Source organism: Perognathus longimembris, chromosome 17 (assembly GCF_023159225.1).
Source record: "Perognathus longimembris pacificus isolate PPM17 chromosome 17, ASM2315922v1, whole genome shotgun sequence".
Lineage (NCBI taxonomy): Eukaryota > Metazoa > Chordata > Mammalia > Rodentia > Heteromyidae > Perognathus > Perognathus longimembris.
The window spans coordinates 18,249,786-18,270,263 of NC_063177.1; the positions used below are offsets into that span (position 1 = coordinate 18,249,786).

General features: G+C 40.6%; 1 protein-coding gene across 1 annotated transcript in view; it reads left to right on the forward strand.

The window, feature by feature from the left end:
- Blmh (bleomycin hydrolase) overlaps positions 1 to 20,478 on the forward strand; it is a 46,528-nt gene that overhangs the window by 21,451 nt on the left and 4,599 nt on the right. The window contains exons 7-11 of the mRNA XM_048365546.1: positions 1,045 to 1,200; positions 2,329 to 2,487; positions 2,600 to 2,667; positions 4,361 to 4,478; positions 6,832 to 6,901. Coding sequence (XP_048221503.1) covers positions 1,045 to 1,200; positions 2,329 to 2,487; positions 2,600 to 2,667; positions 4,361 to 4,478; positions 6,832 to 6,901 — 571 coding nt within the window. The remainder of the gene's footprint in view (positions 1 to 1,044; positions 1,201 to 2,328; positions 2,488 to 2,599; positions 2,668 to 4,360; positions 4,479 to 6,831; positions 6,902 to 20,478) is intronic.

The following is a 20,478-nucleotide window of genomic DNA, read 5'->3' on the forward strand; positions in this document are numbered from 1 at the left end:
AATCATAAGAGGATTAAGATAAAAAAGGAAGTACTTTATATATTCTGACCTTTACAAGGTTTTTCTCTATAGTTCTATCTTTACTATTCTTTTTTTTTTTTTTTTTTTTTGCTAGTCCTGGGCCTTGGACTCAGGGCCTGAGCACTGTCTTTGGCTTCTTTTTGCTCAAGGCTAGCACTCTGCCACTTGAACCACAGCGCTACTTCTGGCTGTTTTCTATATATGTGGTGCTGGGGAATCGAACCCAGGGCTTCATGTATATGAGGCAAGCACTCTTGCCACTGGGCCATATTCCCAGTCCCTTTCTTTACTATTCTATAAAATGAAAACAGTGTAAATGTGTCTTGGGATTATATTGAGGCTAACCTGAAGCTATAAGGACATCATTAGAAAATTTATTGTTTAAGGGTTGTGATGTTATTCAGTGGTAGAATACTTGTATCATATGTGAGGCCCTGGGTTCAATCCTCAGTTCTGCCCCTGCCCAAAAAATGAAAATAAGTTACTGTCTTGCAATCTTAAAAAAAAAAAAAGGCATTGTATTACTAAAAGTCACTTGTTTTTCAAATAATACAAGCATCATTCAGGCTCCAGCTGAAAAGTTAATGACTGTTCTATAAATAGAGACCACCATCACAATCAAAGGAAAACCTCAGTGCATAAAGGAAAGGAGATTTGTTTATAAATATGTCATTATTTGTCACTTGACAAATCATCAGGAGGCCAGCAACATTAATGTTGGTGGTTATCAATGGTGGGCAAGTTTCTTTGCTAAGGAAGTTTAATTTGCAGGATGAGTACTAAGCAACAAACATTAACATTTCAGTTTCATTGTGTAGAGTGTTTATTTGAGAACTTGGAGTTGACTGATATCAAACCACAGGCATCAACTTTCCAAAGTTTGAGAGTGGTATTAGATTTCTTGTTGAAACTTCTGGCTTGAACTTAGCCACTGATTTCTTACATTTTCCAAGCATGAAGAAATGGAGAAGTTGAAAAATAACACTTCACCCTTAGTTATTGCTTATCTGTTCTCTTTTCCAGATTTTCAGAGTGGTGTGCATCTGTTTGGGTAATCCTCCAGAGACATTCACCTGGGAGTATCGAGATAAGGATAAGAATTATCACAAGATTGGCCCCATTTCACCCTTGGAGTTTTACAGAGAACATGTCAAACCACTCTTCAATATGGAAGATAAGGTTGGAGACTGGCACTGACAACCACTGGCTGTTTACTGTGAAATACCTGTTGACTACAAGGAAGTGTAGAAGAATGTTAAGTTAAGATACACGATCATCAAATTAGATACTAAACAAACTTTTTATTTTTCTTTCTCTGAAGAAATTCTTTCACTTAATTAGTCAAGCCAAGCCAGAATATGCCACTTTTGCCAGTGTTCTCTTAAGACTTTTCTGACTGTAGGACAGCACTCAAATTAACTCCCCTTGATTTGGGTCCACAGTTATTCTGCAAAGACTGTATGTGTACTATTTCTTACCAAGGACTTGGTGTACCTCCATATTATGGGCCCCACTAGGAACCCTTTTTTGTTTATTTAATTAATTTATTTTTTGTTTCTTGGTGGTACTTGGGTTTGAATTGAGATCCTCGTGTTTACCAGACAGGCAGGCACTTTACCACTTGAGTTATTTTCTAGTAGCATCTTGCATTTATACCTTGGTCAATCTAGATGGTGAGTCTCCTATGTATGCTTTTCACATAGCTAGAATGACAGGTGTCTTCCACTGTGTCCTGCTCTTTATTGGTTGATATGGGTCTCACAAACATTTTTTCCAGGCTAATCTCAAGCTAAATTATAGGTGTGAACCACCATCTCCTGCCCCCTCTGGGAGCTTCCTTTTTGGAGGAAGCATTGTTCCTAGTCTTTCCTGCTCTCTCAGGTCTTCCTCATCTGCCTAGCAGGATTACCAGAGCTTCTTTCCTTGATCCTCTTGTAAGCAAAGTGGATTGCTGGGCAAAGCCTGTCTTATAACTTGAGATCAGGGGCCTTACAGTGACAGGCTGTCCCAACTTGTCTTATTCCACACATGCAACTTTTCACCATTAGTTTTGAGGCAGTCCTTGCCGATATTAAAAACAGATGCAGCTCCTATATGTGCAGGGATACATAGAATTTGTAGGGATCTCTCTCACATGTGTTTTGCTACTTTTTGTTTCATAATTACTTTACATTGAGGCTGTCATATTTATTTTTGTAGGTAGAGATGATGAGCTTGATGCAAACATAGGAACCTTGAGGAGAAGTGTGTGTCTTGCTTGACATTCCTGGTTTTGTGCTCTAATCGGCATGTTCTTGATCTCAAAAGATTTGTTTTGTGAATGATCCGAGGCCCCAGCACAAGTACAACAAACTTTACACCGTAGACTACTTGAGCAATATGGTTGGAGGGAGAAAAACTTTATATAATAACCAGCCCATTGACTTCTTGAAAAAAATGGTTGCTGCTTCCATCAAAGATGGAGAGGTTAGTATTTTTTTTTGTTTCTCACACTGGGGTTAAAATAGCTGCTTTCACTTTTTCTTGGTATAATATGAAGATAGAGTTTATGCTGACTTCCTCTTTCTTCTATCTGTAGGCTGTGTGGTTTGGCTGTGATGTTGGAAAACACTTCAATGGCAAGCTGGGACTCAGTGACATGAATGTGTGAGTACAAGAAACTGAAAATGGAAAAGTCATTTTTGAGTTGTTGGTGTTGGCAGTCCATAATGACTCTGTTGAGGTTTATCTCAAGATTAAAGTTGATCTAAGAGTGCGTCTCTTTCTTTACATCCTGTAGGGTTTGAGGTCTCGTGGCAAAAAACTTTATGTATCTGACTGCCCTAGCCAGCAATTCAAGATCATTCTTGAGCAGAAATCATGGATGTTCCAAAAAAGCCATCCTGTATGAGAAAACCCTAAAAGCACAACTGATTATCAAATCAATCTGCTCAGCTCACTTGGGAATGTGATGAAAGGCTTTCTAGACCTCATGTTTGCTATTTGATCCATCTTAAACCACTCATCTTGATGTCTTAAGTTTTTTGTCTTTGTAACAAGGAGGACTAATTTGTTGGCATACCTAAAGCTTAGTCCTTGTCTTTCATGATACTGAAGATCCGTTTACAAACTAAAGCATATAATATTCTTAGACTGTTAAAATACCATTTTAGAGTTATTGTTAGTGATAGAAATTAGGTAAATATCTTTTTTTTAAAATATGGTACTAGGTTTTAACCTCAGGTACTGTAGCACTTGAGCCACACCCCAGCCCTTTATATTTTAGTTATTTTTCAAATAGAATTTGGAGTTTTTGCTTGGACTGACCTTGTGCTCAAATGTCTTATTCATGTTTCCTGCATAGTGATGACAGGTGTACACTACCAGGTCTAACTTATTGCTTAAGATGGGGTCTGCTAACTTTTTGCCTGCTCTAGCCTCAAAGTGGGATCTTCCCAGTCTCCACTTTCTGAATAGCTGGAGTTACAGGGGTGAGTCATTGCCTTTGTATTTTCATTTATTTTTTGGTCCCTTGTGGGGCTTGAGCTCAGGGTCTGGGCACTGTCAAACTGAGATCCTCAGATCTCAACTTCCTGAAGAGCTAGGATTACAGGCATGAGCCACCAGCACCTGGCATATTTTAATTTTTTAATATAATAGTTTGATTTTTTTATACATAGTTGCACTGTATTCCATCTTTCTTGATTTTTTCCCCCCTTTTAGTAATATCCGTTATTTGGTGCATTGTGTATTTAAATTTCACAACTAGCAGTTTAAATGAATTCAGAAACCATGAGGTTCTACCATCCTGAACCTTGTAAAAAGTTACTTCAAATGCTTTTTTCATCTTTTTAAAAGTTTTCTTAGTAGCTGGGCACTGGTAGCTCATGCTTATAATCCTAGCTATTCTGAATGCTGAGATCTGAGGATCAAGATCATGGACAGCCAAGGCAAGAAAAGTCCATGAGTCTTTGAACTCCCAACTAAACAGCAAAAAGCTGGAAGCAGAAACATGGCTGAAGTGGTAGGTGCCAATCTTAAGTGAAAAAGCTAAGGAGAACATAAGGCTCTGAGTTCAAGCCTAAACAAACAAATATAATTAATTGAAATAAAAGCTTTCTTGCCAAAGTACTACTGCAAACTGATCTTGTCAGTATTTGATGGAGTAATTACTGTTGAGTCATTTCACGTTCTCTTGACTAATTTTGTGACACATGACAGACTGAGTTCTGCATGTGCTGTATTCTCTGAAGAGCTACAGCTAGAGCTCTCACTGTGGACCTGTTGAGCCTCTGCAGTTTCCTCTGGGCTCCTTTTGTAGTTGTCCTTCCTTTATTTTGTGCTGTCATTCTTTTTACAGCTATGACCATGAGTTAGTGTTTGGTGTCTCCTTGAAGAACATGAATAAGGCTGAGAGGTTGGCTTTTGGTGAGTCACTTATGACCCACGCCATGACCTTCACTGCTTTCTCAGAGAAGGTAGGACCCATGTCATGCCTGCTGCCATGTTTGTACAAATGGATCCAGTTTTCTGTAGACTGTTGAGCAAAGCCACATTCATGGTGTATTATATGATTTCTGTTGAAAGTTAGCTTCCATATAAGACATTGTACCTGTGTCACTTGGGGTTTGGCTACATGTTCAGAGGATAATCAAAATAGGAAATTTCCATGAATAGCAAAATGTGGATCAGCAAGGAGTAAAGAAGTAATTGCTTCTCTGTAACTTTGGAAGGTCTTAGTGTAAAGAGAGGTTTGCAAAGGAACTTAGAAAATAATTTTAATTTCACCAGGAATTTTAAATGTTCCCCTAAAGTGTTCATGTCTTGATGAACTGTGTTCAGACTTACCTACCTTTTATTTGTCATTCAGATGCTTCTGTAGCAAAATGTAAATAACAGTAATTTGTGACCTCCAAACCTATTACTGTAGCTGTAGTAAGTGGGATGTGAAATATTTTGCAGTTACTGTGAAGTACTATGCATAGTAAATATCATTATTTCTAGGACACAGTGTTGGAAACAAAAGCTGAAAATATATTTTTCAGAAATAAGCTTCCTCACTTCTAAGCTGTAGAATGGTTAGTTTAATCCCTGTTCTCAGGACCATAAAGAAAAGGAGACTTATGGGCTGGGAATATGGCCTAGTGGCAAGAGTGCTTGCCTCTTACACATGAAGCAGCGCCACATATATGGAAAACGACCAGAAGGGGCGCTGTGGCTCAGGTGGCAGAGTGCTAGCCTTGAGCAGGAAGAAGCCAGGGACAGTGCTCAGGCCCTGAGTCGAAGGCCCAGGACTGGCCAAAAAAAGAAAAAGAAAAGGAGACTTAGAACTATTTTAATTCTTTATCCTCACAAATAAATATATTCTCTTTCTAGCATAATTAGTGGAAAGAAAGTCACAGACTAAGTTGTTTTGGAAAGTACTTTGATAGAGAATTTTTTTTTTGCTACCCTGCCCAGTAGATTTATAACCATAAAAACATTTGTAAGTTGGGCACTAGTAGCTCACACCTGTAATCCTAGCTACAAGGCTGAGATCTGAGAACTATGGTTTGAAGCCAGCTTTGGCAGGAAAGTTCATGAGACTCATCTCCAGTTAACCACCCAAAAGCCAGAAGTGGAGCTATGGTTCAAGTAGTAGAATGCTAGCCTTGAGCAAAAAAGCTAAGGGACAATACCCAGTATCAGTACAAAAACAGATAAATAAAAATTTTAAACTTACTATTAATTTTGTGTTTTATTTATCATTCAAATGTGAAAATGTATGGTTTATTACTTGCTTTAGTACAGGTTAGTGTTTGAAACTTGTGAGTTGGCTTGTGTGAATTATGGAGATTGACATTACTGAGTTAGAAGAATCTTGTGAAGAATAGAGTTAGAGTGTTCAGGTCAGCAAAGCCAAAGGGAGCCAGATCCCACATGATGGACTCTTCATGCAGTGAGACAGAAGTGGGAGCTGACAGGTGAACTCATGAGGAGATGACACAAGGGTCAGTGCTTTCCTCATGATACAAAGATTTAAACTGTTTTGACATTAACAAATGCCCTGAGTAAACATAGAAAAAGCTTCGCTCAAATGGAGCCTTCCTTTTGTCCCATGTCTGTTATTATAACATACTCCAAATGAAGTTTGTCATGGTATCGCTGTACACAGTATCACAGTCTCTTTAAAAATGAAAATCGATCTTATTTTAATAATAAAGATAGGAGAGTAGAACTACCTGAGGTTTGTTTGTTAAAGTGGTCTTTTTATTTTTGCTTTGCTCTTCAGTCTCTTTTGTGTTAAGTTCAATATTTGTGTCACTGAATCAGTAAAAGAACACATTTGGAGAGTACTATTAATTGGTTTCCCTGAATAGAAGAATCAGACATATGATAAGAATATTTTTGTTTTGTTTGTAAAAAGAACTCTCTGATCAGGTCTTTGAATCATTTCTAAAATAATGCAATGAGATGCCTTTTGAAGAACCTAATTGATTAAAAATGAGAATCCTTGGCTTCAGATGGTACGCACTGCTTTTAGTAATTTAGTAGATTTTTGTTTCCCTTAGCATTGTCCAAGTAGCATTTTTTTCATGTCTATTTTCTGTATAGAGCAGAATATGAAGAAGAAAGTCTTGTTAGCTTTGTTGTATTTTTACCCCAAGAGATTCCAAACTCACTTATACTGAAGTAGTCCTGTGGCGAAAGTAGGAAGTATATAGCCCTAATCATTTAATATCCTGGTTATAGAGCAAGCCATTGGGTGGCTGCAGAAGAGGTAAAATTATGTGACACCAAGGCAGGAGGATTCTAGTTTTAGACTGGACATTCTCATCTACTTTCTTATAGGATGATCAGGATGGTGCTTTTGCAAAATGGCGAGTGGAGAATTCATGGGGTGAAGACCATGGCCATAAAGGTGAGCTTAATGTTGAATTCCAATCTCCAGATAATTGAAGTCTGCACTGCTCTGCTTCCCTGGGGGAGAGGCTGTTTTAGTACAAAAGATTCTCCAGTATTTGTCCCATTGACTAAGCTATTCTACAGAAAAATAGAAGCATCTGGTTGGCCCCAGGGTTCCTATGACCAACATGGTATGCTTGAACCCCTAAGTTGAGTCTGAGACTGATTGACATTGACTCTACCAGACTTTTAAACAGGCCCTCTTAGTTAATGAGAGAGTTGAGCATCCTTTGCCAGGATACTTGTCATAGACCATTTGGTATATTTTTCAGGTGTTGTATAAGTACTTTAGAAAGAAGCCTTCCCAAGTGGGAAAATGGATTGGCAAAAATAGATTTTCTTGGGGCTCTTTTTTCAGTACTGAGGATCGGACTGAGGCCCTTATACTTAGAAGCAGGTACTTCACTACTTGAGCCACACTCCCAGTATCTCCTACTGTTGGTTATTTTCCAAATAGATGTGTTGATTATGCTCCAGCTGGCCTGGGCTGTGATCCTCTTACTTACACACTTCCTCGTGGAAGTGGTTGAGTTGGCATCTTGGGAGCTTTTATGCCCAGGCTGGCCTTGAACCACAATCTCCCATTCTCTGCTTACCAAATAGGATTATAATCTTGAGACAGTGTGCTCATCTCTTCAGGAATTTAAGATTCCTTGGAAATTGGGAAGCTGTCATTTAGAGCTTTTTTATATCAGCCAATCAAAACCCTGGCAGAAATCATGAGTAAGTTATGATGAGTAAGTTATACATTTGCTAGGACTGGGTGTGCTGGTGGCTTACACCTATAATCCCAGCTACTCAAGAAGCTGAGATCTGAGGATCATGGTTCAAAAGAAGGAAAGTCCATGAGACTTTTATCTCTAATTAACTACCAAATAAACCAGAAGTGGAGAGGTGGTAGAGCACTAGCCTTGAGCATAAAACTCAAGGACAGCACCCATACCCTGAGTTCAAGCCGTAGGAGCAAGTGCACACACACACACAAAAATAATTAAGTTGCCCAAACAAAATAACATTAAATAAATATATGAGTTGTAGAAAAAAAATTTTAAGTGGTTAACCAAAAAAAAGGAAAACTTCTTAACAATCCAGCCATTCAAAGATCACCTAGATACCAATGAAACCAGTAATCTATGCTTGTAATCCTAGCTGCTCAGGAGGTGGAAGATCTTGGTTTTAGGCCAGCCCAGGCAGAAAAAAGGTCCAGGCAACTCCATCTCCAATTAAGCAGCACAGTGCTGGACTAGAGACATGATTCAAATGTGGTGGAATGCCAACAAGCAAGCCAAGAAGTAAGTGTAGGGCCCTAAGTTTGAGTCCTGTTACTGACTCAAAAAAAAAAAAAAAATCACTGTTGATTAACAGTTTTGGATATGTTGTTGAAATTTTTGAGACAATAGTTTTAAACATTGTTTTTAATAGTAGATAAAGGCCTTTTTAAAGGACATTTTTGTTTGGTTTGGTTTGGTGCCTATCCTGGGGCATGAACTCAGGGCTTGGGAACTGTCCTTCGGCTTTTGTCCTCAAAGCTAACATTCTGTCACTGAGCAGCAGTTCCACTTCCACCTTTTTTTCTAGTCTCATGGACTTCACTGCCCAGGCTGGCTTCAAACCATGATTCTCAGCCTCCTGAGTATCTAGGATTATAGGTATAAGCCACTAAGGGAAGTTTTGATGCTTTAATTTTGAGTGTTTTATTGTTTTTTGTTTTTTGCCAGTCCTGGGGCTTACCACTCAGGGCCAGAGCACTGTCCCTGGCTTCTTTTTGCTCAAGGCTAGCACTCTACCACTTGATCACAGCACCATTTCCGGCTTTTTATATATATGGAATCGAACCCAGAGCTGCATGTTTACAAGTCGAGCACTTTACCACTAGGCCATATTCCCAGCCCAGTTTTGAGTGTTTTAAAGCAAAAGTGGCAGCTGCCAAGGCATTTCTGATATGAACGTATATGTGTTGGTGGCATTTTGTAGCAAGCTCTTTCTCAAGAGTCTGGTAACAATACCCTAAAGTTTACTAAACTGAGTAAAAGGCTGAGAGGAAGTAGGGAAACTAGAAAAATTAGACACACAGACCCTTGGAAAACTAATCTTTAGCATACATCTCACCCAATAGGAATTAGACATTTTCAAGAGAGAGAGAGAAGGAAAGGAGATTTTAGCAGCTCTTTCCATTGTTCATTCATCCATCTAACTAATATCCATCCCATCTGTCTGTTTGTCTATTATTTTAGTTCTGAGGATTGAACCCAGGGCTTCACATTTGCTAGATAACCTCCCTACCACTGCAGTCGTGCCTTTCTGTTCAGAATAGTGGTTTTTCTAGCCACATTCCTCAGTGAACCCTGGGCATTCCAAGAGCAAAATAAGTGAAGTGGGGTTATGTGGTGAGGAAGCTTGGAATCAGGAAGGGCTTCTGGTTATTCGCAACTAAGAAGAGCCTATTAACCTGAGTTGGGAATTGACAGGATTTTGTTTTGCTGATGGAGCAGCTGCACGTGATGCCTCAAATCTGAATGTTGTCGAATCTAGCATTCCAAGTCTTTTCATCTCCAAGTGAAAACGCTTATTGGTAGATTTTGGCTAAGTGTCCCCAGGAGCTGCTGTGAAATTCAACAGCTCAGTGTTTGTTTAAACAAATAAAAGTGCTCTTAGTGCATTCTCTGCAACTGTTAGGTAATTGAATGTCCCCTTTCTGTGATTTCTGTAATTGTTTTGTGGTTGTCTTCAAGATTAAAAATAACTCATGGGGCTGGGAATATGGCCTAGTGGTAGAATACTTGCCTCGTATACATGAAGCCCTTGGTTCGATTCTTCAGTATCACATATATAGAAAAAGCCAGAAGTGGCGCTGTGGCTCAAGTGGCAGAGTGCTAACCTTGAGCAAAAAGAAGCCAGGGACAGTGCTCAGGCTCTGAGTACAAGCCCCAGGCCTGGCAAAACAAGGCAAATATTCTGTGTTTTGTATAGCCTGTTACTGTTTTTATTATCCTGTTCTCAGTATGACAGGCCATTTTGCTAATTCTTTTTCCTCTCTGCTGAACCTCTTTATTCCTGTTCAAGGCATGGTTGCTTCTCTTAGTCATTATTCCACTATTTGGTTGAGAGAACTGAGGACTAGTTTCCTACAGCTTATCTATAATCATGCCTTGTAAAAGCAGCAGTTATTTAGTAAAGCTTAAACTTTTTTGTCGTTGTGGTTCTCAAATAACTTAAATGCCTGAGATTATACAGAGTACATTTCAAAAGAGCCAAGAAATTAAAACAAATTGAACTTTTAAGTGGGTAGGGAATAGTTCATTTAAAGCCAGAGTAAATTATTCTCATGTATTTCTTGGTGATGTTCTTTCTGACTTAACAGGAAGGAAGTAAAGAAAACATGATCTCATTTTATTGGCAGACTTGGTCTGACCTTCAGAAAGCGCCTCGTGTGTTACTTTGCTGGCGACATGTGTTTACTGCAGGAAGACCCGCCTGTTTGTCTTCCTGATAGGCATTGGTTGGCATGGCTGAGGCAGGATCACTGTGCTCTCTCAGGAGACATGACAATTCAGCAGCTTGCTGGGATTTTGTTTCTGTAGATAACATTGTTAACAGTTTGTTACTATTATCTTTGGGACAGGACATCTGCCTGTTAAGATTGATGTTGCTAAAAAAAAAAAACAAAAAAAAAAACAAAAGCGGTGGGCTGGGGATATGGCCTAGTGGCAAGAGTGCTCGCCTCGTATACATGAGGCCCTGGGTTCAATTCCCCAGCACCACATATACAGAAAATGGCCAGAAGGGGCACTGTGGCTCAAGTGGCAGAGTGCTATCCTTGAGCGGGAAGAAGCCAGGGACAGTGCTCAGGCCCTGAGTGCAGGACTGGCCAAAAAAAAAAAAAAAAAAAACCGAGCTGGGAATATGGCCTAGTAGCAAGAGTGCTTGCCTTGTATATATGAAGCCCTGGGTTCAATTCCCCAGCACCACATATATAGAAAATGGCCAGAAGCGGCGCTGTGGCTCAAGTGGTAGAGTGCTAGCCTTGAGCAAAAAAAAAGAAGCCACGGACAGTGCTCAGACCCTGAGTCAAAGGCCCAGGACTGGCATAAATACATACATACATACATACATACATACATACATACATACATACATACATACTATACATACATATTGATAATACAAGCTGAAAGTAAACAACAAAGCTACCTGGGCCATCTGCCCCTTGCCTTCTTCTGCTGAGTCCTGTCTTTGGTATTCCCTCTTGGTCATGTTCTCGTCCAGACACTGTTAGGTAAGTCAGACAGACTGACTATTTCACAAGATAAAGATTCTTTCTGATCAGAAGAGACAGAGAGAGAAATTAGTACTTGCCTTGTTAAGCCAGTTGGATTGCTTCTGTTGGTGAATTCAAGCATTCATAATCATCCAAACTGGAAATTGAATGTATACTGAGCTTATACCCCACCCAGTATGTTGTGTTTTCCAACTCTGCTTTTCAAAATATACCTTGTTTATGTATTATGTCAGGAAATCCGTGAGGAAAGGAACCTTGAGATTTGTTATATTACCTTTCCCTTTACAAAGTTGATACCATATTTTGTAGAGTATTTAACATGTGTGCTTGAGCTGGGCACCAGTGGCTCACGCCTGTAATCCTAGCTACTCAGGAGGCTGAGATCTGAGGATCACAGTTCAAAGCCAGCCTGGGTAGGAAAGTTTGTTGGGAATCTTATCTCTAATAAACTACTCAGAAACGCTGGAAGTGGCACTGTATGCAGGTCAAGTAGAGTGCTAGACTTGAGCAAAAGAACCTCAGGGTCAGAATTCAGGCCCAGAGTTCAAGCCCCAGAACTGGCAAAAAAAAAAAAAAAAAAAAAAAGTATGTCTGTGAGTGTATGGATTTGGGGCTTGAATTTAGGGCATAGGTGCTATCCCTGAGCATTTCTGTTCAAGGCTAGTGCTTTCTACCACTTGAACCACAGCTCCACTTCCAGCTTTTTGTGGTTAATTGGACATAAGAGTCTCTCAGACTATCCTACCCTGACTGGCTTCAAACTTCTGATTCTCAGATCTCAGCCTCCTGAGTAGTTGGGATTATAGGCATATAATCCTACTGTGGCACCTATTGGTATTTAAATGAGGGCTGGGAATGTGGCTTAGTGATAGGTAGAGTGCTTTGCCTATTATTATTCATGAAGCCTTGGGTTGGGTTCCTCAGTACCACATAAACAGAAAAAGCTGGAAGTGGTGCTGTGGCTCAAGTGGTAGGGTGCTAGCCTTGAGCAAAAGAAGTTCAGGACAGTTTAAATGAGAGGACACTACCTTTAAAAGTTCCTCTGTCAAGAATTCATTTGAGAAACCAGTCTTCACCCCAAAGTAATTTGCACTGTTGGCTAATCATTGAACCAGAATTATAATCAGGTAGTCTAATACTGTAGCAAGTTTCCTTACCTGCTGAACTGTTTTCTCTTAGCTTCTCTCCTCTGGAAGCACCTGGCCCATTCATGGAAATAATAAGTCAGTTCATGATCATTGGTAATCAGGAACAATGTTTGAGGAGACATAAAAGTTCTGTGAGCTCCTCGATCATGACTGGGAGTCTGGATATGGAGCAGGCAGCCTCTTGTGAAGGTTTATGCCAAACATTAGCACATTGTAAGGTGAGCAGGCAACTGTGCAGTTGCCCCCAGATTTCCTGAAGTATTTTTTCTGTGTTCCTTCCTAACTAGGTTTTTGGTTTACTTAACCTTTGCACAACCAATTTCAAATATATTGCAAGTAAACAAGGTTTTAAGGAAGTTCCTGGGCTTAGAATTTACTAACATTGTTTAGAACATATATCAGAATAGCGTTGATGGTCAGTAAATTAAATTCCAGGATGACCTCTATAATAACCAGTATGAATATGGAACTTTTTCTTTTCTTTATTAGTTCAGTAGTCCTGAGATTGTATTCCTGCTGTAAGCTGGGTGGTACAACAGAGCTGAGTGTAGAATTTTCATAATGTTGTTTTCAGTGCTATTAAGGCTACATTCTCAGCTAAGTAACACGTCTTACATGAGTATGAGATGATATTTTCTAATAAAAACCCATTTTTCATTTTGAACAAAGATGAGGGGCTGGGAATATGGCCTAGTGGTGAAGTGTTCACCTCATATACATGAAGCCCTGGGTTCGATTCCTCAGCACCACATATATGGAAGAAGCCGGAAGTGGCGCTGTGGCTCAAGTGGTAGAGTGCTAGCCTTGAGCAAAAAGAAGCCAGGGACAGTGCTCAGGCCCTGAGTGCAAGTCCCAGGACTGGCAAAACAAAACAAAGATTAGTTTTTTATTTTGCAAATTGCATTTATATCTTTGAGGTACTCGAACTTTTGAAATTATGATTATTTATTTATTTTGGTCATGGGGCTTGAACTCAGAGCCTAGGCACTATGCCTGAGCTTTTTTTGCCCAATGCTAATGCTCTACCACTTTGAGTCAGAGCACTACTTCTGATTTTTTGGTAGTTAATTGGAGATAAGAGTCTCATGGACTTTCTTGCCCAGGCTGGCTTCAAACCATGATCCTCAGATTTCAGCCTCTTGAGTAGCTACGATTATAGGTATGAGCCACCAGCACCTGGTTTGAAATTATTTTTAACTCCTGTTTTCCATCTTTTCTCACAAATGAGTCTGCCTGTTCCTGATTTAATTTTAATAAAATTTCTAGACTTCCTACACAACAGAAACCTTTTGGTGAAATTGGTTAGAACTTGGGTAAGTGGTTGAGACAAGTGGTTTAGCACTATAGTTTCATGTTTCTCCAGCAGAAACATAGACAGTTGCTATTTCCTTCTGAGAGCCCATAGTTAGTCTCTCTATGGTCCTCAAATGAAATGCTATTTGAAAGCATTGTTCATACTGTATGCTGTTATACAGATTTAAGGAGTTGGGTGCATATGTCCTTTTCTGGCAGAGGTGCTCAGGATGTTCTGTTATATAGCATCTCACATTGTAAGAATGCAGTTTGCTAACGTGTGCAGGGTGCATTTATTTCTCCCCTCAGCTTTAAAATACAGAGCACCATTTATGAACAGTGCTATACCTGTGCTGGTGTGAAAAAATGGAAACTTACTGAGAGGTTTTCACTTCCTTGACTTGGGCAGGATTGGGGACAGGGCTGGAATTAAGATCTCACAGCTTCCCTAAAAACATAAGTGACTTACAAAGGACAGTTACCTGTGGATTTGTTTAAGGTTTATTTCTGGATGTCTAGCTCAAAAAATGTAATTTACAGGCAACATAATTGAGCCTATAGGCAGAGATTTCCGGGAAGAGAGTAAGATACAAACTTGTTACATTACCCCAGAGAGTTTTCATGTCTCTCCAGGCTTGGGGACAGTGTGACTCTAGATATCTGAATTCTTCTCTAGAAGGACTTTTCATTGTCCATTTTCATTAGCCAAATAGCCCACAGAAAATAGGACATGAGAGTGGAACAGAGGAGGCACATGGTGTCTAGCTCAGTAGGACTTCCTTAGGGTATGACTGGAGAGGGCCACCATCGTGAGGATGGGGACTCAGTATTGGGATTGCTTGGTAGTCAGGCATCAGCTTCAGGGAGATGGTATTGTTCGTTTGATTGTGGAATTGGAGATGGCGCTCCAGGCCTTGTGCATGCTGGGCATGTGCAATGCTGGTGACCAATACCTCAGGCCTTCCCTCCCTCGTGTCTGATCATTTTGTGTGCTTTTCTCCTACAAAAGAATCCGTGTTTTATTTTGTTCTTTGCTTTTTGTGTTTTTACCAGATTGCCTCCAGGGAATATTTGCATTGGTTTAAGAAAGATAGGGTTAAACAGTAGAGAACAGTAGAGATCATGTCTGTAAAGCAACAAACTTCTTTTCAAATGGTATTTCTACATATTTTGGTCAGCGACTTTAGATCATCTCTCTAAAACCAAACAAGTACTAAATAAACATAAAAAGGCCTCAACAGCTACATACATATGATTATCTAAGATGAGGCTAAGCAAAATGAACTCCAAGAGATGGAAACAGGAGGATTTTACTGTTGTCAATGTTTAATGTACTAGGTGAATTTCCTTTGACGTACCCCCTGTGGTCACTGTATATGATTCTGGTATACTGGATATTGTATATATGCTTATCTGAACTGGGGAAGGGAAAGAAAAATGAAGGAGGGTGTAACAAATATGACAAGAAATGTACTCACTACCTTATTATATAACTATACCCTCTCTGCATATCATCTTATCAATAAAATTTAATTTTAAAAAAAGAAAAAGAAAGATAGGGTTAAGCATGGAATCTGGAGCCAACTGCCTGGGAAGCTCTCCTGCTTTCTCACCTTGGCTGTGCTCTTTTATTGATCTGAGCCTAATTTTTTTACTTATAACAGACATAATGATTGTATCTGCTGGACACATAAGAAGTACTCAAAATACCAGCTGTCCTTGTTTCTGTTGCTTGTGCTCTAGGCTAACAAAGGCAAGAGGATACAAACACTGGACCTCCCCCCCCCCCCCCAGGAGGGCTGTCTCACTTGCCCCATTGTTCCAAACTCAGCTCTCTTAAGAATTCAGACCTGTCTATGACCATTGTGTTGCACCACAGCTACTGATGGATACCTACCACATAGTGTGGGCTCAGTTTCGTGAGAGAAAGCAGTGGAGGCAAATAAACCCGGTGCTGAGCAGAAACCATTAGCAGTCCTATCAGCTCACATTTATTGATGGCATGCAGGGAACCATGCACAGGCCGTGGTGGAAGGAGTGTCTCTGACCCTCATAGGAATTTACATTTCATCTTCTGGGACACAGGAAGGGATTTGAAGAGGGCCGTTATGTGGCAGAAGTGGCATTCATGGTGTGCTCCTCAGACTGTAAGATAAAGGATAAATAGACCGAGAAAAGCAAAGAAGGGATGATTTCTCCAAGAAGGAAGGCAGATAGCTAAGAAGAAAGATCTAAGAAGGGTGAGGGTAGAGGAAGCTCCTCAGAAGCCAGAGGTCTCCGCAGTGGCAGGGAGAATGTGGGGAACCAGGGGCGTCTAGTGGCAGAGTAGGCAGAAGTGGTGTCAAGGGAAAAGGCTTCAGCTTGGATTTCTGGTCTAGGGGAAGTTAGGAAGGGCTAGGGACCCCAACAGTCCTGTTGTGTCACTTCAGCAGCATTTAGTACTCAGCTCCTTTAAGTGGTTGGTAGAGTGGGGGCGGGAAGTTGAAGCTGGGACATTGAGGCTGCAAATCTCCATCAAATGTGTGAAACATAACCCAGCAGTGAGTACAGAATACCCAGGGGATGACGAGCAGGCAGATGGCGAGTGACTGGGAGGTCACCTCACCCTTCTACAGGGTGAGTCAGCTTTGGTGCTTCCTGTCAGCGCTGTGGTTTTTTTGAAGAGGAGAAGAAGAGGCCAGCTAGGAAAAATGGTAGCTGGGAAGGGCAACTCTTGGCATGTGGAGGGTGTCTTGGACAAGTCAGAGGAGTGAGGCCAAGAAATAATGTGGTCTGCCATTCACGGAGGCCTAAAGAGAATAGGAGTTGTGATGGTTTGGGGTCAAGGGAAATCACTAGGTGGCTTGGGAAAATAGACCCTCCTCCTATGGCACATGCTGGTCCAGTTGTGCAGTCATGCTCCAGGCTTGCCTGGCTTGCATGCTTCATCATGGCAAAAAGACCTCCAACCGACATCTCAGCAGGTGTCTTCAAGGGCTCCTTCGTGCAGGCACTTTCTCAGGATGGACACACTTCTGCTCACTGAACTTAGTTGTGATTTGATGGCCTAAAGAAAAAAACAAGGGCTGGGAAGGTGGCCTAGTGGTAGACTGCTTGCCTAGCATGCATGAAGCCCAGGGTTCGATTCCTCAGAACCACATAAACAGAAAAACCCAGAAGTGGCGCTGTGGCTCAAGTGGTAGAGTTCTAGCCTTGAACAAAAGAACCTCAGGGACAGTGCCCAGGCCCCAGGACTGGCGTGTGTGTGTGTGTACACACACCCCTAAACAACCCCTCTTCTGTACCAAATTTTCCATTCCATCATGTCCCATTTTCCCTGGTGTCTTTACCAGGGAGACAGTACCTTCTGTAGCCTTTGTTTCTGGGAGGCCACCAGTAATATCCGGCTCTCTGAGTATCTCTTCTTTTATCAGCAAAAGTTCAGGAACATAAATGCCCTTACTCTGCAGCCAGACGTTTCTATTTACTCTGGAGTGGGGAGCAGCCTCATCTCAGATCACTGTCGAAATGGAAGTCACAATTACAAGTGTTTGTTTTAGTTTTCTTTCTCGGACTATTTTTTTTTTTAAACATCTAGCCCATCCTGTTACCCAGTCTTCTAAATACAGGACTAAGAGCACATAGCACCTCCGATTTTAAGAGACAAAATAGCTCATAGACACTGCAGAAACTGGGTTCCTGACTTCTGCTGTATTGAAATCATCTCTACTCATAGTCGAGCATTCATCTGAGCCTGTAGGGTTTGTCATTAGGTTATGTTTCTCATGTTTTCTTACCACTTGCCCTGCTTTTTTGTTGTTCCACTTAATAAAGAAAATTTTCAGTACAAAATCAAAATTAGAAATTAGAAAGGAAAAGATTGATAAATCAGATTGATAAAAACAAACAAAAAAGGGCTGGAAATGTGACTTCATTGTAGAGTGCTTGCCTAGCGTGCATGAAGCCCTGGGTTTGATTCCTTAGTACCACATAAACAGAAAAGGCCAGAAGGGGCGCTGTGGCTCAAGTGGTACAGTGCTAGCCTTGAACACAGAGAGGCTCAGGGATAGAGCCTAGGCCCTGAGTTCAAGCCCCAGGACTGGCAAAAAAAAAAAAAATTCTTTTTTAGTATGTTAGAAAATGCAAGACAAATTGCAAAATACACAAAAAACTTTCAACCAATATAAATATAATGTATTTCTAATCACTATAAAAAAAAGTCAAACACTCCAAGTAAAAAAATGGGCAGAGATCTTAAATTCTTTACAAAAGAAAGTTGGTAAATGTATATAGATGCATATATATGCGTGTATATATATACATATATGTACATGTATATATATATGCATATATACCAAGTAGTAATAAGGAAATTAAGGGCTGGGAATATGGCCTAGTGGCAAGAGTGCTTGCCTCATATACATGAGGCCCTGGGTTCAATTCCCCAGCACCACATATATAGAAAATGACCAGAAGTGGCGCTGTGGCTCAAGTGGCAGAGTGCTAGCCTTGAGCAAAAAGAAGCCAGGGACAGTGCTCAGACCCTGAGCCCAAGGCCCAGGACTGGCAAAAAAAATAAAAATAAAAAAATAAGGAAATTAAGCCAGGTGCTGATGACTCACACTTGTAAATCAAGCACTTGAAATTCTACAGAGTGGGCCAAAAAAATTCACGAGACTCCATCTCAGCTAAAGAAGCTGAATGTGATGGTATAACCAGAGCACAAAGAGTTGCATGGTGTGTAGTAAGCTTGTTATCCTGAGTTTGGGTATAGCCTTAATGTGTGTGTGGGTAGAGACTATTATTAACACTATTGCATATATTGACTACTTCTACTTGTGTCATGCTGAGGTTCTCCTGATTCTTGATTCTGTACTTATTGCATGAACTTGATTATTTTAATTGGTCTGTTTGGTTTTTAAATCTATAAAGCTATAAGCCTCCTTGAAGTTCAAAATCTGCAAGGTCTACTGCTCTTTCTGTCCCGAATGCTTTGCTCCAGTGTCATCTTCTCAGTGAAGAGCTCAGGGTCACTGCGTTTAACCCTGAATATCATCCACAGCACTGGTAACCGTGCTCTTGTCCTTCCCTCCAGGATCACTTACCACCTTCTAATATACTGCGTGACTGAGTTGTCTTACACTAATGCTTATTATAAATACATAAGAATACAGTGGATGAGCCCAGGAGTCAGAGTGTTTGGAAGTCTGTCACATGAAATGTTCTTTACACACACTCCATGCCAATATGAAAATTAACAGGTGTCATAAGATAGGATCAGCTCAGCTGGAAAGGTTCCTGTGTTTACCTAACAGAGTGCCCACGGATGAGATAGTCACACACCTTGCTCACCCTCCCACTGTTGCTTGTCTCCCTCCTCCCCCCTTAGGGATTCTGGGGGTTGAACTCACAGCCTCATGCTTGATAGTGATAAGTGTTTGTGTGTGTGTGTGCGCACGCGCGTGTGTGCATGCTGGTACTGGATTGAACTCAGGCCCTCACACTGTTTGACTTTCTTGCTCATGGCTTATGCCCTCCCACTTAACCCATGCTATGCCTTTCATCTATTTTTTTTTTTAAGCAAAATGGAAAGAGTAATTGGAAAAGCACCATGTGTGGTACTTAGTGATAAAAGTGTGTGGGGTATATTGTTTTGTTGGTTTTGGGGGTTTGGTGGGGTTTTTTTGGTCATGGGGCTTGAACTCTGGGCGCTGCCGCTGAGCTCTTCAGTTCAAGGCTAGCCCTCTGCCACCTGAGCCACAGCGCCACTTCTGGTTTTCTGGTGGTTAATTGGAGATAAGAGTCTCATGGACTTTTTTGCTGGGGCTAGCTTTGAACCGTGATCCTCAGATCTCAGCCTCTTGAGTAGCTAGGATTACAGGCATGAACCACTGGCACTTGGCTGTTGTGGTTTTTTTTTTTTAACCTACAGAATCTACATGTACAACTTTGCAAAGCATATATGTAAAGTTGAAACAGGGATTATCCCAATGTTGGATTATAGATAATTTTAATTTATAATTATCTTTTTCTCCTCTTACCATGTTTCGAAAACACTTTATAACAAACATGAATTATTTGGATACTTTTATTAGGGTAATTAGTATGTACTCAAAAAGCACTGTAACATCTCAGAAATTTGGGGGAGAAAAACATGTACTTCAAAGCATAAAATTACCATTTTGCGATTGCTTTTAGTTCTTTTTCATGTGCACCTGCATTTGTATCCATTGTAATGAGAGAGAGAGAGAGCACACGCTGGTATTGGTGCTTGAAGTCAGAACTTAAGTGCTGCTGTCCCTTAGCTTTTTTTGCTCTCTTGTCACTCCACCACCTTAAGTCTCAGATTTTTCTATTGAGGCTATCTTCAAACCTCAGCCCTCAGATCTCAGCCTCCTGAGTAGCTAGGATTACAGGCATGAACCATCAGCTACACTTTTGCAAATTGCTACATATTCTTTGCAGCTTTGTCTTAAGTCACTGACTCATGTTCTTTGAGAGATGTTTTCTGTGTACAGAAAAGTTTGGAACATGAGACAACTGAGATTTTGCTTTTCTTTCTGGGAGCCTTTCTGCCCCCCTGAGTTATGTGAAAGATTGGTGGTGTCCTAATGAGGTCTGAACTGCTTAGACAGATTGACCAGACAGGAGAGGCAACCTGATCTTTTCTTTTCTGAGGCAAGGCTTGCTACATGTAGCCCAGGCTGTCCTCCAGCTCACAACCCTCCATCCTGAGCTTCCTGAATGCTGGGATACCATCATGCTCAACTTGACAATATTTTTGTCATACAGTTTTGAAAATAAAGTGATTGCCCACAAATCATTAGTGAGACG